The following is a 14,845-nucleotide window of genomic DNA, read 5'->3' as shown; positions in this document are numbered from 1 at the left end:
TGGGAAAGTCTGTGAGGAATCTGCGATTACAGAGAGTCTCTACCAGAAAGAGCAGTACTGAAGGGAAGTAACTTGTTTTTCTGATTGAGGCTTTAACCACAGATTCCTCACCTTTTGAATAGATGTAAACACAGTATCTCCTTTGAATAGATGCCAAAGCAGGATTTCCTCAGTGAAAGCTGTGTGAACTGAAACTCAAAAAGTCCTGTACAACTAATGAGGGAAATTGCCCTTTTTGACAGGCCAGATTGTCCAGACAACAGTTCTTCATGAACGTATGGAGGAATCCCCATGTCATTGCCTAGCACATGTCAAGGAAAAAGGCACCTCATGTTCCAATGCAGTGGTAGCAGTCTTGGTTCTGGTGGAGCGAGCCCATAAGCCTCTGGTGGCTGCATTTTGGCCAATGCATAGCATGCCTTAATGCAGACCATGTTCCAGCGAGAGATGGTTCTCTTCTGCACAACCTTGATTTTCTTAGCTCCAGCGAATCTGATAAACAGCTGATCATCCACAACAACAACTGTTCTCTGGTGTGATCTATTTATAAATGAAGGGTGCTTTCCTGGTCTAATTGGTGGAGTCTCTCCTGTTCCTTAGAAGGCTGAGGTGGAGCAAATAATCCCGGAAGGGTGATATATTGCCGGACATGAAATGTAAGCACTACCTTTGGAAATAAGGCCGGAGTTCGTTGAACCAGATTATCTAGATGGAACGTGGTATTATAGCTATGAAAAATGCTGTTTTGAGGCAGAGCATTCGAAGAGGACAGCTGTGGAGAGATTCGAAGGGAGCAAATATGAGGAATGTAAGAAGCAAGATCTATTGCCATTGAGGCATATGAAACTGAGAAGGTGGAAATATATACTGTAAACCCGTAACAAAGTTCATCACTACAGGTTACTTCAAGAGGCCTGGTCAAGCAATCTCAAAAAGGTCAAAAGAGCTGACCGATAGAGTTTAACAGAGCGCAATGCACATCCTCGATGGGCTACGGATAAAATGAACAACACTTCTGACCCCTTAGCATGAAGTTGAACAATCTCCTTGGTAGCACATCAAGCCAAAAACTCGTCCCAATGGCAGCCATACACTGATTTGGAGAGGGACCCCCTGCTGCCAAGTTGACAACTTCAGGAGGAAGATCAAAAGCACTCAACAGCTTCTGCTCAATTTACAAGCACTGAGGTAGAGATTTCTTGGATGTAGGACCCTGTCCTGCTGCTTCAACAGGAGATCCTCCAAATGGGCAGCCTGATCGGAGAACAGATGCTCATGCACAGACTTTCTGGATACCACACACTGTGTCCAATCCAGTGTCACTAGGATGACTTAGGCACAGGCGGTCCTGATCGTCAGAATTAGAGACAGGAAAGGTATTCGCGGAAAAGCATACAGGAGTACAGAGTTGTAAATGTAAATGTGTTTGTATTTATATAGCGCACTTCTACCCAGAGGTCTCGTAGTGCTGTATTCATACCGCTGTGGAACCCATCCTGGCTTTCCTGTGAAATGTCCACTCCTGGGCACCCCCAATGTGAAGCCAGGCATCCAAGCGCTGCTGGGGCCGTTGTGGAGATTAAGCAAGCTATTGCCCAGAGTCACAGAGTGGGACCCATGATTAGAGTGGGACCCATGATTAGACTAGGCACCGAGGCGAGATTTATCAGGTCCGGGGAAATTGAGTCCAAGAGCCGCCGTGGCGGGAATTGAACCCTGGTCCCGGGCCAGACCTCTGCATCAGGGTCTGCCGCTCTAACCATTGAGCCACGCTTCTCCACCATTGAGCCACGCTTCTCCACGAGTTTCAAAAGCAAAAAAGCATCTCTAAGCAAGAGACTTTGTGGAAACTCCAACATGGTAAAGTGCTGACATTGCGCGATCTTGGCAGTGGCAAACATCGGTCACCACGGTCCGCGCCGATCGGGGTAGGGAAAGGAGTCTGCGCTTGACCCAACGTGGGTCCAGGAGCCCCCACTGCAGATCATTTACAGACTCTTCCGAAATCTCGACTATCGGAGAGCTCCCCTGGTGCTGTGCCTTTGGGGACTCGCACTGCTGAGTCGATCCAGGACAGAAGTTTGCCCTTCTGCACTCGCCTTCCCGTGGATGGCTTGATGAGTGTGTGCATTCCTTCGCTCTTGACGAGCCGTTGTCTTGCTTTTTGTTCCTTCCTCTTCTTTTGACACTGTTGAGGCTGGATCTATAGGTACTCCTGGGCTCCTCTGCTCTGTTTGCTCCAGGATTGAGGCTAGCCTTCATTTGTCCCTCCTTTCCCTCCCTCTTGTTTCTGAAGGTCCTGGCTCCTCTGCTACCCTCTAGACTTGGGTCATTGGCCGTGCCCTGCCATGGCTCCCTTGAAGGGGGGGGGGGCGTCGCACTCATTGCTGGGGTTACATTGGAGGTCTGTAGTTCCCTGTTTGTCTTGGGACTGGTTTCCCTTCATGGGTCTTGGTTGGTATTGTTGTCCCGCTACATGTTATGACATTTTGCATATGTTCCTTGTCTTAAGGGGGGTACTGTTTTCATGACTGGCAGGGTGACTGCTCAGGGCTGTGCTCTGTCTTTCTCCTTTCCCTGCTTTTGGGTACTTCTGTGTTGGCACTGCTCTTTATGGTGTTCATCACCATTCCTTTTTCATTTCGCATACTGTTCCCATGTTTCCACAGTTTCTCTGCTGGGTCCGGGATGTGCCGCGGAAAAGTTCTCAGAAGAAAATGGACGTAGGCGTGCCGTGGTGGGACTTATGTGACCTCGCTGACGTCATATACGTAGAAGACGCTTGGGCAGAGTCGCGTGATGCCGTTCCCACCCAGCGTGCAGGGATGCTGTCGCAAAACGTTTCAGGATCCAATCTCACGCCTGAGGATAATTCTACAGGAAGAAATCTACGGCTAGTAGTCTATCAGATATCAGGATCATACCCTATGTCCTGGACCCTCTTTTTCCGCGGAAATGCGTGAAACTGTATCATGCCCAGAATGGCTTGATGAACGGGAGACTCGTCAAAAGAGTCCGGTGTGATAACTGATGGTAAATTCCAACAGTAAGAGGTCAGCAATAGTCTAGAGGTGGAGGAGGACTGCCTGTGGTAAGCTCGCCTTCATCAACCAGTTGTCAAGGTAGGGGAAGACTGGGGCTCCCGGTACTACAACCACCACCATCACTTTCATGAGCACCCAATGGGCGCTGGTAAGACTGAAAGGGAGCACAGCTAACTGAAAATGCTTGTGGCCTACCGTGAACCGCAGGATGGGGATGAGGAAAGAAACATCCCTATGTCCTGGACCCTCTTTTTCCGCAGAAATGCGTGAAACTATCATGCCCAGAATGGCTTGATGAACGGGAGACTCGTCAAAAGAGTCCGGTGTGATACCTGATGGTAAATTCCAACAGTAAGAGGTTAGCACTAGTCTAGAGGTGGAGGAGGATTGCCTGTGGTAAGCTCGCCTTCATCAACCAGTTGTCAAGGTTGGGGAAGACTGGGGCTCCCGGTACTACAACCACCACCATCATTTTTATGAGCACCCAATGGGCGCTGGTAAGACTGAAAGGGAGCACAGCTAACTGAAAATGCTTGTGGCCTACCGTGAACCGCAGGATGGGGATGAGGAAAGAAACATCTTGCAGGTCCAATGCAACCACATCCAGTATTGAGAGTCTAGGGCAGACAAGTCCTGGGCAGAGTGTGCACACTGAACTCGTCTTTGTGCAGGAAGTCATTAAAAAGGTGAAGGTCTAAAAGGAGACTGAGGTTCCCATCTTTTTTGGGCAACAGGAAATAGAGGGAATAACAACCATGTAGGACTTCTGGTGCCGGGACCCTCTCTAGTCCTCAACTCTTTCTAAACCTTTCTAGAGCCCAGTCAGCCTTGTCTACCAGCAATTTCAATAAAAAAAGGACATCCAGGCAATAATGATGCCAGTTTCCGAGGCCCAGGCCAATCTTGAAGAACTGATTAGTTGCATCCTGACCTGATAACAAAAGAAGCAAGTAAATCCTCCAGAAGAGTGGGCAGATTTCCCTCCCAGAATTTATGCCAGTATAGAGCGAAAACAGATTTATTAAAAAAAAAAAAAAGAACAGCCAAACTGCCTGGAGAAAAAATATTCTTTCTATGGCTTTGACCTGCTTCAATGCCATGTCCGAAGAAGCAGAAGACAAAGTATTAGGACCAAGCCTGCAGAACAATGAATGCACCACTAGAATCTCTGGTGAGCAGCGCTGTATCAGAAAGAAATGTGTAACTTACCTTTAACTCTAGTTCTCCAGCACCGGAATCATTCATATAGTCACATGCTTGAATCATTCCCTGATGTCTGGCTGGCAACGCCTGCTACCTCTAAATGCACAAATTACTACTTGTGTAACGATATATCCGTAAGAGACATTTGTTAGTGATAGACTCCTTACCGTAGAATATCCCCAGGCTTCAGACTGGATCCGGAAAGTTTTGCTAGAAGTACCCCTGTGTGTCAGTAGGTGGCATCGTGCGGATCCGCATCCATCGCGGGCGTAGTATGCGCCGAGATGGCGTCACGGAGACTACTTAGGCGCCACCCATGCGCGCTGACGTCCGTTCTATACACGACTTTTTGCGCCAGGAAAGCAGAGCCATGCAAGAAACTGACCACTGGTGCCATAAAACTAGGGCCCTAAAAGGATGTCCTTAACCCTAGTCATCAGTTCGCAGAACGGGGAGGATGGGTGGGGCGGTAAGGAATATATCACTAACTAATGTCTCTTACAGATATATCGTTACACAAGTAGTAACTTGTGCATCTGGAAGAGACACATTAGAGATAGATTGCTTACCTTAGAATAGACACCCCAGCAACACCAACCCCGGTGGTGGGTCTGCGAATAAGATTACACCAGAAAGTTACGGAGAACAGTATGGCCAAAGAAGCCATCTTTAAAATGCTCCAGCGCACTGTCAGCCTGATCGACCAAACAGGTGAGTGCCATCAAAGGGCATGTCCATGAGCGAATTCTGGACATCCAAGGAGAATCCAGTAGACCTCAACCAGGCGTGGCGACGAAGTGCCACAGTTGTGGAAATCGCCCTTCCGAGAGAATCTGCGGTATCTGGGCCACAACGAATGGCGAATTTAGCCGCATCCTTACCCTCGACCACAGCCTGGGACAGCACAGCCTGGACCTCTTCAGGACACTTGGGCAACACCTCTGCAACCGTATCCCACACCGCGTGGGAATAGCAGCAAAAGACAAGCGGTTTTCACCGAACGCAGCCCCAGGCTATCCGACGAGAACAACCACTTGCCGAACTGCTCCAGCTTCTTAGAGTCCTTATCCAGCGGCGCCGTGGGGAAGGTACTCTGGGATGTTGAAGCTTGAATGACCAGATTCTCCGGTGTAGGATGAGTGGTCAGAAAGGCAGGATCCGGTCCCACACCCGGTCTGTGAACCCGAGGGGTCCTGCTGCCGTTTCATCCACCGGGTAGGACTATTGCTTTTTCTCAAGCTGCCTATCCTGCCATGCTGCCTTGAACTCTTGTTTTGAGCACCCGGCCGTCCCCTTTATTGCCTGTGCCGTCACATTGACCAACCTGGGGTTTTACCTTTTCGTCTGCTTGAGGTGCTACATTATCCCTGAGCCCTTATATTTCACTTGGAAGCTGCTACTTTCTGAACTTCGACAAATTGTAACTCTGGGAGACCCTCGAAACAGAACTCTGGACCAATTTTGGAGTACTCTACGTCTTCATCAGTTTTTATTGTGACTGACTTGAATCTGGGCCTTGGCGGAACCCTGTGTTTTTCTAGAGGGCAAATACCATTCGCCTCTTGCTACCCATATCTCCACAGAGGGCTCTTTCCCAGACAGACTATATGATAAGCTTTGCCAGCCATGATTACAACTAGGACACCTTCCCAGGATTGGGTTGTTGGATCTTGAGAGACCACGTTTATCCACATTATTTGTATCTTGCGCCCTGATGAAGGAAGCTTGTACTGGCACTGTTCCGAAATGCGCGTCGGCGCTTTTCTTGAATGTTCTTGTTTGAATGTGAATGTGTGTATTGGTATGGGTATGATTTTTTTGGTCTGATTGGATGAGTGAGTGAATTGTGTGCAAATTTTTTATGCTCTTTTTTTGTCCTGTGGCTGCTTATGTGTTTATGATATCTCTAAACAAAATTATGATAAAGAAATGTATTGTGTACTAATGTATTTTCTTGAATTGATGTATTTTTCTACGTTAATAAAAAGAAATATTTGATATGATTCTACTGGTTCCTTTTGGGCTTCTCCTGTAGATTTATAAAAAAAAAAATCCCTTTTTATTCTGGGAACCCCCCTTTCATGTTTTTCATATAATTATCTTGCCCTGGCGGGTTGTTCCCCTCTTAGCTTGTTTAGTCTTCAGGGCCCCTCTATTGTTCTTACACAGAAAGGCAGGAACACCCCGTGCCAGACAATGGCACCTGGCGACGTTCTTATCTACAGGCGCCCCTGTGGCAGGCCGCGACCATGTGCCGAACAAGACATCAGTGAGGGCGTCATTGAACTGTAGCAAAGGCTCCAATGAAGAAGAAGTCAACTGGAGCACTTCAGTGAGGAAGTTAGTTTTCAGTGCCACCTTAGGGAGATCAAGGTGAAGGACCTCAGCTGCCCGACGGAGCACCGCCGTATACGGGGCACCTTCCTATATAGTGGACGGGGGAAAGGCAAACCCCAGGTCAGAGGAGATGTCAAGGCCGCCGGCCTCCTCCAAGTCGTCAGCCCAATCCTGCTCGGAGTCGTGCTGGGGAGCAAGAGGGTCCTCGGACCCCTCCCAGTTGTCCTCGGCCTCCACCGTGTGTGGTGCAGACCGCGGCGGAACAGCGCCGGTCGGGGCTGAACCAACGCCGTGTCCCAATTCAGATTCCAGGCGGGTTCAAAACCGTCCAGGAACCGGGGTAGAGGGGGAACCAACAGCATCCACTGCGGCGCCACAGGCGGAGCAGAGGGCAGCCCCGGAGCTGGCAGCTTAGAACCTCTTGGCGCTGGAGCCTATGGTGCAGGATCCTGGGGCGCCGAAGCCGCCGCTGGGGCCGGAGCCGACGGTGGAGTCAGCAGGATCCTGACACGAGACCGCGGGGCCCAAAGGTGCACCGGCGGGAGCCCGAGGCCTAAACAGGCGGTCCATGGCAGCAAGAAACTCTTACACCTGTGAGGTAGTCGCCGACGGACCCGGGTAAGGCGGGTAGGCCACGGGACTCTCCGTGGGGCGGTACCCCGGTCCCCCTCGTCCGCATCCGAGGACCGATGGGGGGACGTCTGAGAGCAACAACGCTTCTTCAACTTCTTTTTGTGCCGTTGCTTACCCGAATCAGAGGGTGACGACTTGGAGCCCGAGGAGTGGTGATGGCCCTGCGAGCGTTCACGAGAGCGGCTCCTAGACCGCGAGTGACGCTGGGACGAGTGCTGCACTTCAAGCAACTTCTGGCACCTCTCCCTCAAGGCCTTCTGGGCCATGGCCCGACAGTCCAGACAGGACCAGGAGTCATGTTCGCGCTCCAGGCAGTAGAGGCAAACTTCGCGGGGGTCCGCCACCGACATGTTGCGATGGCAGGCCCCACAGGACTTAAAACCGGACATCCCTACACACCAGAGAAGACCAACAGGAGACAAAAGTCCCAAAAAAGATAGTCAAAAAGTGACTAGGGTACGTGCTCTAATCTGCGCTTACTGACGCGGAAAACAAAAGAACTGACGTTAGCGCGCATGGGTGGCGCCTAAGTAGCCTCCGTGACAATCTCAGCGCATACGATGCCAGCGACGGATGCGGAGCCGCACAACGCCACCTAATGACACGCAGGGGTACTGCTCGCAAAACTTTCCGGATCCAGTCTGATGCCTGGGGATATTCTAAGGTAAGGAATCTATCATTCATGGATTCCGGGTTGGTGGTAGCAGCCCGGCGCCATTTGTTGAGAGACACTGCATAACGGCAGACTTGACTACAATCACTTTAACTAATTTTAACTTGTATTATTCTTGTGCCATATTGTGTTTTTAACATTCACTGTGTGCAAAGCGGTGATTAAAACTGCCACTTGCACGCGGAATAGCTCGCGAGTGCTTTTGAATTTGTATGTGTGCAGGGCGGCTGATTAATAGCGCCACTCGCACTCTCACCTTAACAGCGGCCCCTCTGCCTCGTTCCATCGCGGCTTCTGCCGATTGTGTGGAGGGCGGCTCACTTACCGCGGCTCCTAGTGCCGGTCTGGTGGTGGGAACGGGCGCCATATTGGGAGGGGTCAGAGAGTGCAGGGACCTGTGGCAGCGGTCCAGTCGCTCGAGGCTCCCTCCCATAAAACGATAGGGAGTCTCTTCTCACTCGTGGATTCCGGGTTGGTGGTAGCAGCCCGGCGCCATTTGTTGAGAGACACTGCATAACGGCAGACTTGACTACAATCGCTTTAACTAATTTTAACTTGTATTATTCTTGTGCCATATTGTGTTTTTAACATTCACTGTGTGCAAAGCGGTGATTAAAACTGCCACTTGCACGCGGAATAGCTCGCGAGTGCTTTTGAATTTGTATGTGTGCAGGGCGGCTGATTAATAGCGCCACTCGCACTCTCACCTTAACAGCGGCCCCTCTGCCTCGTTCCATCGCGGCTTCTGCCGATTGTGTGGAGGGCGGCTCACTTACCGCGGCTCCTAGTGCCGGTCTGGTGGTGGGAACGGGCGCCATATTGGGAGGGGTCAGAGAGCGCAGGGACCTGTGGCAGCGGTCCAGTCGCTCGAGGCTCCCTCACATAAAACGTAATGTGCTGGAGGGAGCGCAGCGGACGAGCGCAGCGGAGGCGCGCCGGAGTCGCGCTAGAGTCAAGCTCGTCTGCGCTCGTCCGCGAGCGTCCGGGGCTAGGGGCTAAAGACTCTGCTGGTCCTGTAGTGTATACATCCGCTGACTTACTAGCGTTGCGACCAACCAGTATGATGTGCCGCCCCGTACCCCTTAATACGGTGAAACGGACTTTTCGCTTAGGTATTACTAATCCCATTAATATAGCTATGGACCCTGCCTCTAACTATGCGGTGTCGGAAAGTACGCCTGGCACTATTTGTAATTTTAAATGAGTCTACTTAAATACTCGTTCTATGCCCAAACATCAGACGGACATCTTTTTGTTACTATCTGATACCAAACCGGATTTACTCCTGCTGACCGAGACATGGCTTACACCGGATTCCTTACCGGACATCTTGGCTGCCTTGCGTGCTGATTATTACATCATCTCTGTGTCACGACCGGCAGGTAAAATCGGGGGCGGGGTGGCCAATATCTCCAATAAGAAACACCAACTTAGACAACTCTCCTCCTTAGATATACCTAATGTGGAGAATATTGTCGCTAAATTGGATACTCTCAACGGGACACTTGTGGTGGTTTTGTTATACCGCCCGCCCCAAACTATGGCTATGTTTCCTGCCATTTTTGCTGAGCAATTGGCCATGCTTGCCACTAATAATTCTAAACTACTTCTGATCGGGGATTTAAATCTCTGGTTTGATAACACACTATTAGACCCACAAGCAGCTGAAACGAAGGATCTTCTGAGTGATCTGAATTTAATACAATATATAGATACTCAAACCCATCAAAAGGGCCACAGTCTCGATCAAATCTGGTCATTGAACCTACCTATTGATTTTATTGACATTAAACCATGTAGTTGGTCTGATAATTTTTTCATTAGTTTCTCATTTTGTGTTGTGAAAGTCCCTCAATTTAAGCTGAAGGCTACCAGTTTGACTCGGAAATGGTCCTCTTTGGACATTTCAGCTTTTTTAAACTTGTTAGAGTCTACTCTGCCAGAGCAGAGCTCAGATGTGGAGATTGCCGATTGCAGGCTTCAAGAATGGCTAAATTCGGCCATAAACGTCTGTGTCCCCCTTACTCGCTTCGATAACTCACGCGGCGTGGACGCACATAAGTGGTATACGCCGGAGTTTAGGAAATTAAAACTTGAAGTGAGGCAACATGAGAGGACATGGCGTAATAATTACTGCCCTCAAGCGAGGATTGCATACTGTCTAATTCGTAAAGCCTACCAAAAGACGCTGCACACTCACAAAACTGATTATTTCTCTTCTAGAATACTTAATGCGACTAATAAGTCTAAAGAAATTTTCAGGATTGTGACTGAGCTGTGCAATGATGAAAGAACTTCTCCCCCGGTTGTCCCCTCACAATCGCTCTGCAACTCCCTGAATGATTATTTTAATGATAAAATAGTGCTGATTAAGGATACTCTATCCAAGCTTCCAGCTTGTATCCCGATAGATGATACCTTTTTTAATCCCCTTACCTTGCATTCTTTCCCTTTAATCACTGACCAAATTCTCCAAGATTTGCTCACCAGAGTTAAATCTGGATCTCCTCAGGATGTCTGCCCTCCTCAAATAATGAGGGAAATTGGTCGGGCACTCCCCAATAGCCTGCTCCCTCTGCTTAATAATTCTCTCATGTTAGGGATGGTTCCGAATAGTTTTAAACAGGCCTTGCTGATCCCTTTAAAAAAGAAACCCGGCATCGACTCTTTAGACCTCTCAAATTACAGACCAATATCGTTACTGCCTTATTTATCCAAAATATTGGAGGCCCACGTGACCAATTGCCTATCAAGTTTTGTGGAAGCCTCCGGTTACTTACAACCTAACCAGGCAGGTTTCCGGCCTGGTCATTCTACTGAGGCAGTGATATTGGCCGTCCAGAACACCTTGATGTCTAATGCTGACAGTGACCTGCACCAGGCCTTGGTGTTATTGGACCTGTCTGCCGCGTTCGACACGGTTGACTATACCATCTTGGTCAACCGTGTCGAACAGGCCGGACTTCGAGATTCGGCTTTGGCCTGGCTTAGGTCCTTTATTTCAGAACGTACCCAGTCGGTTCGACTGGGTTCTTTTACAGCCCCTAAAAATATTTCTTTCTGTGGGGTCCCCCAAGGATCTTCCTTGTCCCCTTTATTATTTAATTTGTATATGCGGCCTCTTTTGTTCTCTCTACAACAGTTTAAGGTTGATGTATATAATTATGCAGACGACCTGCAGTTGGTTTTTGTCCTAAACTCACATAATGCGGCCGAGGACTTTCGAGCAATCATGTCCTTTATCCAAAGGTGGATGTCTCTAAACCACCTTAAGTTAAATCCGGGAAAAACGGAGCTCATTCTACCTGGGAAGAGTGAGATCAGTTGGAGCCCTTGTTTTTGGCCACCGGACATGGGCTCGCCTCCAAAAAAATCCCGTACAATAAAAAGTTTGGGAGTGACTCTTAGTGAGGACCTTTCCTTGGAAAGCCAAGTTGGAACAGTGGTCTCCTCTGGGTTTTTCCAACTGAGGAAGATCAAGAAAATAGCACATCTCCTCACAGGTTTGGCCTTAATTCAGACAGTCAGTGCTCTAGTCCTGTCTCATATCGATTTTTCAAATGGCCTCTATTTGGGGGCTCCTATTGGCCAACTGAAAAGATTGCAATACCTGCAAAATCAAGCTGCGAGACTTATCTGTAAAGTCCCGAAGTGGGAATCGATTAGACATGGACTGGAGACCTTGCATTGGCTGCCTGTGGAACAGAGAGCAACATTCAAGGTGGGCTGTATTGTGTTTAAGGCTTTGGAGGGTAAGGGTCCCATGTTTCTTAGACAATTGCTGCGTAAATATCAACCTCTGCGCTGCTTGAGATCTGCCCACAAAGACCTACTTGAGGTCCCTCGTTTTAAAAGGAAACGTCAGGGAGGTAGCGGTTTTCAATTTTTAGCTGCTTCATTGTGGAACTCACTTCCCCTGACCCTGCGACACAGTAGGGACCTCCTTACTTTTAGGAAGGCATTTAAAACTTTTCTCAGGCTTATTGTAAACAGTGATTTGTGTCTTTTATGTACTGTTATGTTTGATTCTCTCTAGCGCCAAGAAGCCTTCGGGCGTATGCGCGCTTAACAAATAATAAATAACATAACATAACATAACATCATTAACGTGTCTCTTTCAGATAGCAGTAAACAGTGTTAAAATAACGATAGGCCTCTAGAACAGTTTTTGTTTAGTAGCACATTTACCTAATTTTAAACAACTCAAACTTGAGCCAATGAGGAGGTGCTGACCTCTCCTACTCCCCCCCCCCCCCTAGAGGCCACCATAGCTTGGATTTCTACTGAATGTCGTGTAAAAGACCCGCTGAGAAGACCTCTGCTCTACCCAGTGTCTGACCTGAAATTAATTACATTTTCAGCCATCACTTCCTGCTTTCAGGACTTTAGATAGTCCTATCCTCAGCTTTCAGCTACTATAAACCTTCCCTTCACAGACAGGAATGAATTGGCTCTTTACTAGCTGGAAAAGAACCGAATAACCCTTCTAAAGAGGATATCCAGTCAGTGCAAGATTCCTTGAAAAGTGCCTCCCCCCACCCACACTTCGGGGAAGGCAACACAAAAACCAGGAAGCATGGACACCTAGCTGGATTTCACTACTAAAGCGTCTGCGGCGACTATCACCAAGCATCTGAAAATGCCTTCGGAAAAGTTGCTAAATAAGGGAGAACACGCAAAAAAAAAACACATGCATGAAAATAGAGCTTCTGATATCTAGTCAGACCTACAACTCAAGTCCTCCAAAAGTAAAGCAGCAATATTCTCGACAAGCAAAAAGCCATCAGCTGACAAAGCTTTCGTGGTCTACAATGTATACACTGTTGACAGCGGTCACCACCTCAATAAGGTGGAAGAAGGCAGTGGTTACTATACCCTCTGATGACATTGATCTAATGTTTAAGTTACAGAAACACAGTGAGGCTACAAAAAGTATGTGAATATTTTACTCAGCCCTTTTCTATGTTAACAGTCATTCTCTTTAACATATGATACACTAGTAGAGCCAACGATACACTACAACTAAAAAGTAGAATATTCATTCTGACCTTCTATTTCATCACTATAAAGTGCGAACAAACAATGCTCCTTAATCCTCCTATGAAGAATCAAAGTGATATTCCAGTACTGGCAGACTACACACAATTTTCCTAATATACCTTAACTCTCCCAAACTTTCACTGCAGGTAAAGTACTGGCAACTACACAAATCTATACCAATTTACGTTAACTCTGTCCTTCACAAAACAACGTAAAACCGTAACACACACACCACTACTAATGCACTTCTATCCCAGCTTTAAGCACCCTTCACTTTTACAGTACATGGACACCAACTCACCTTTACTGCTACGCCCCAATACCTACAGCATCATATTTTGTTTCAGTACGAGAACCTACAGACTGTTGACTGATGGTCCTCAGTCTTGCCTAGAAGCACTTCCTGCATTGGGACTATATACCCCTCCTATGAGGAAACTGCTCTCACCTCCTCAAAGTTGCCCTCCATGGGTTTGTAGGCAAGGAGGAGCACAGAGCGCATCAGATCCCCCACCAGGATGAAGTCACCCTTGGTTTTTAAGTAGAGCGCCATAATGTTATTGTAATGATTGCACTCCGTGCGTAGCTCCTTCTCAGCTGTCCACTCGTACAAGCGTACCTTAAAGAGAAAGACAGAAAGACCAATGAACAATTTCATATTTACAGGAATACATGTACGTATTATATACATTTTGCTATTTACTTGAGTAGAAAGTAGTATAACGCAAACAAAACAAACTTCAGAGAGAATGTATGTGGATTCTCAATGTATGAATTGTGGACAACGGCGTGAACTAAGATGCTGAACCCCAAAATCTTACTTTTGAACAGTAGCAGTCTTAAATCTTAACATCTCTAGTTCAAAATAACTACCTTAGGGTATATCAACCTAGCCTTCAATCAATCCCACTGCCTCCATACTAAAATTACATCTACTTAAAAAAAAAAAACATGGTTTCTTACCAAAACGACCTCAACAGCACAAGGAAAATGCTACTTACCAGTATGTATCTGTTCTTGGCATGTAGAGCTGCAGAATTGCACTGTGCATAGATGGCCACCTAGTGTTGGGCCTGGATGTTTGCAGTTTGTTTTTCTTGTAGAGAGTCTTTGGAAGTCACGGGATAGGTGACTCCTCCCTTGGATGATACTGCGCATGGGCATCGGCCCCATCCCCAGATTGTTTTTTGCCATTAGGGAAGTGATGGAGCTAAGAGATAGTGATGACCATGTGTGTTTGTATCTAATGTTAATAACACTGGAACAGATAAAAGTAGCCGGGGAGGCCGGTGGGCGTGTACAATTCTGCAGCTCTACATGCCAAGAACAGATGCATACTGGTAAGTAGCATTTTCCGTTCGAGGCATATGAGCTGCAGATTGCACACTGTGCATAGATTATATAGCAGTACCCATCCTAGCGGCGACCACCTGTATCTGTTGCAGTTGTTTGAAATAGTGTTTTAAGTACAGCTTGGCCTACAGTAGCTTGTTGTTTTGTTTGCACATCTACACAATAGTGTTTTGTGAATGTGTGCGGTGTAAGCCATGTAGCTGCTCTGCAGATGTCTTCTAAGGAAATGTTCCCTAAGAATGCCATGGAAGCCCCTATTTTTCTTGTTGTTGAGAAGAAAACTGGCAGCTCCACAGATTGGTTTAGATGGAACGGTGAAATTACCTTTGGTAGGAATTTAGGGTTTGTACGAAGAACCACTTTATTGTGATGCATTTGCAGAAAAGGTTCTTCGATGGTAAATGCTTGCATTTCACTAACTCTTCTTAAGGAAGTAATGGCTACTAGGAAAGCCACTTTCCATGTAAGAAATTGCAATTCGCATTTGTGCAAGGGTTCAAATGGAGGTCCCATGAGACGTGTGAGCACTATGTTTAAGTTCCACATTGGAGAAGGTGGCATT

At 47.6% G+C, this 14,845-nt stretch overlaps 1 protein-coding gene across 1 annotated transcript in view; it reads right to left on the bottom strand.

Annotated features, from left to right (window-relative positions):
• Nucleotides 1-14,845, bottom strand: part of DDB1 (damage specific DNA binding protein 1) — a 1,014,306-nt gene that overhangs the window by 154,904 nt on the left and 844,557 nt on the right. The window contains exon 22 of the mRNA XM_078680637.1: nt 13,379-13,549. Within this exon, the coding sequence (XP_078536763.1) occupies nt 13,379-13,549 (171 nt within the window). The remainder of the gene's footprint in view (nt 1-13,378; nt 13,550-14,845) is intronic.

The sequence above is a fragment of the Lissotriton helveticus genome, chromosome 3_1 (genome assembly GCF_964261635.1).
Source record: "Lissotriton helveticus chromosome 3_1, aLisHel1.1, whole genome shotgun sequence".
Lineage (NCBI taxonomy): Eukaryota > Metazoa > Chordata > Amphibia > Caudata > Salamandridae > Lissotriton > Lissotriton helveticus.
The sequence above is the reverse complement of the archived record's forward strand: the minus strand, read 5'-3'. Positions and strand labels throughout refer to the sequence as shown.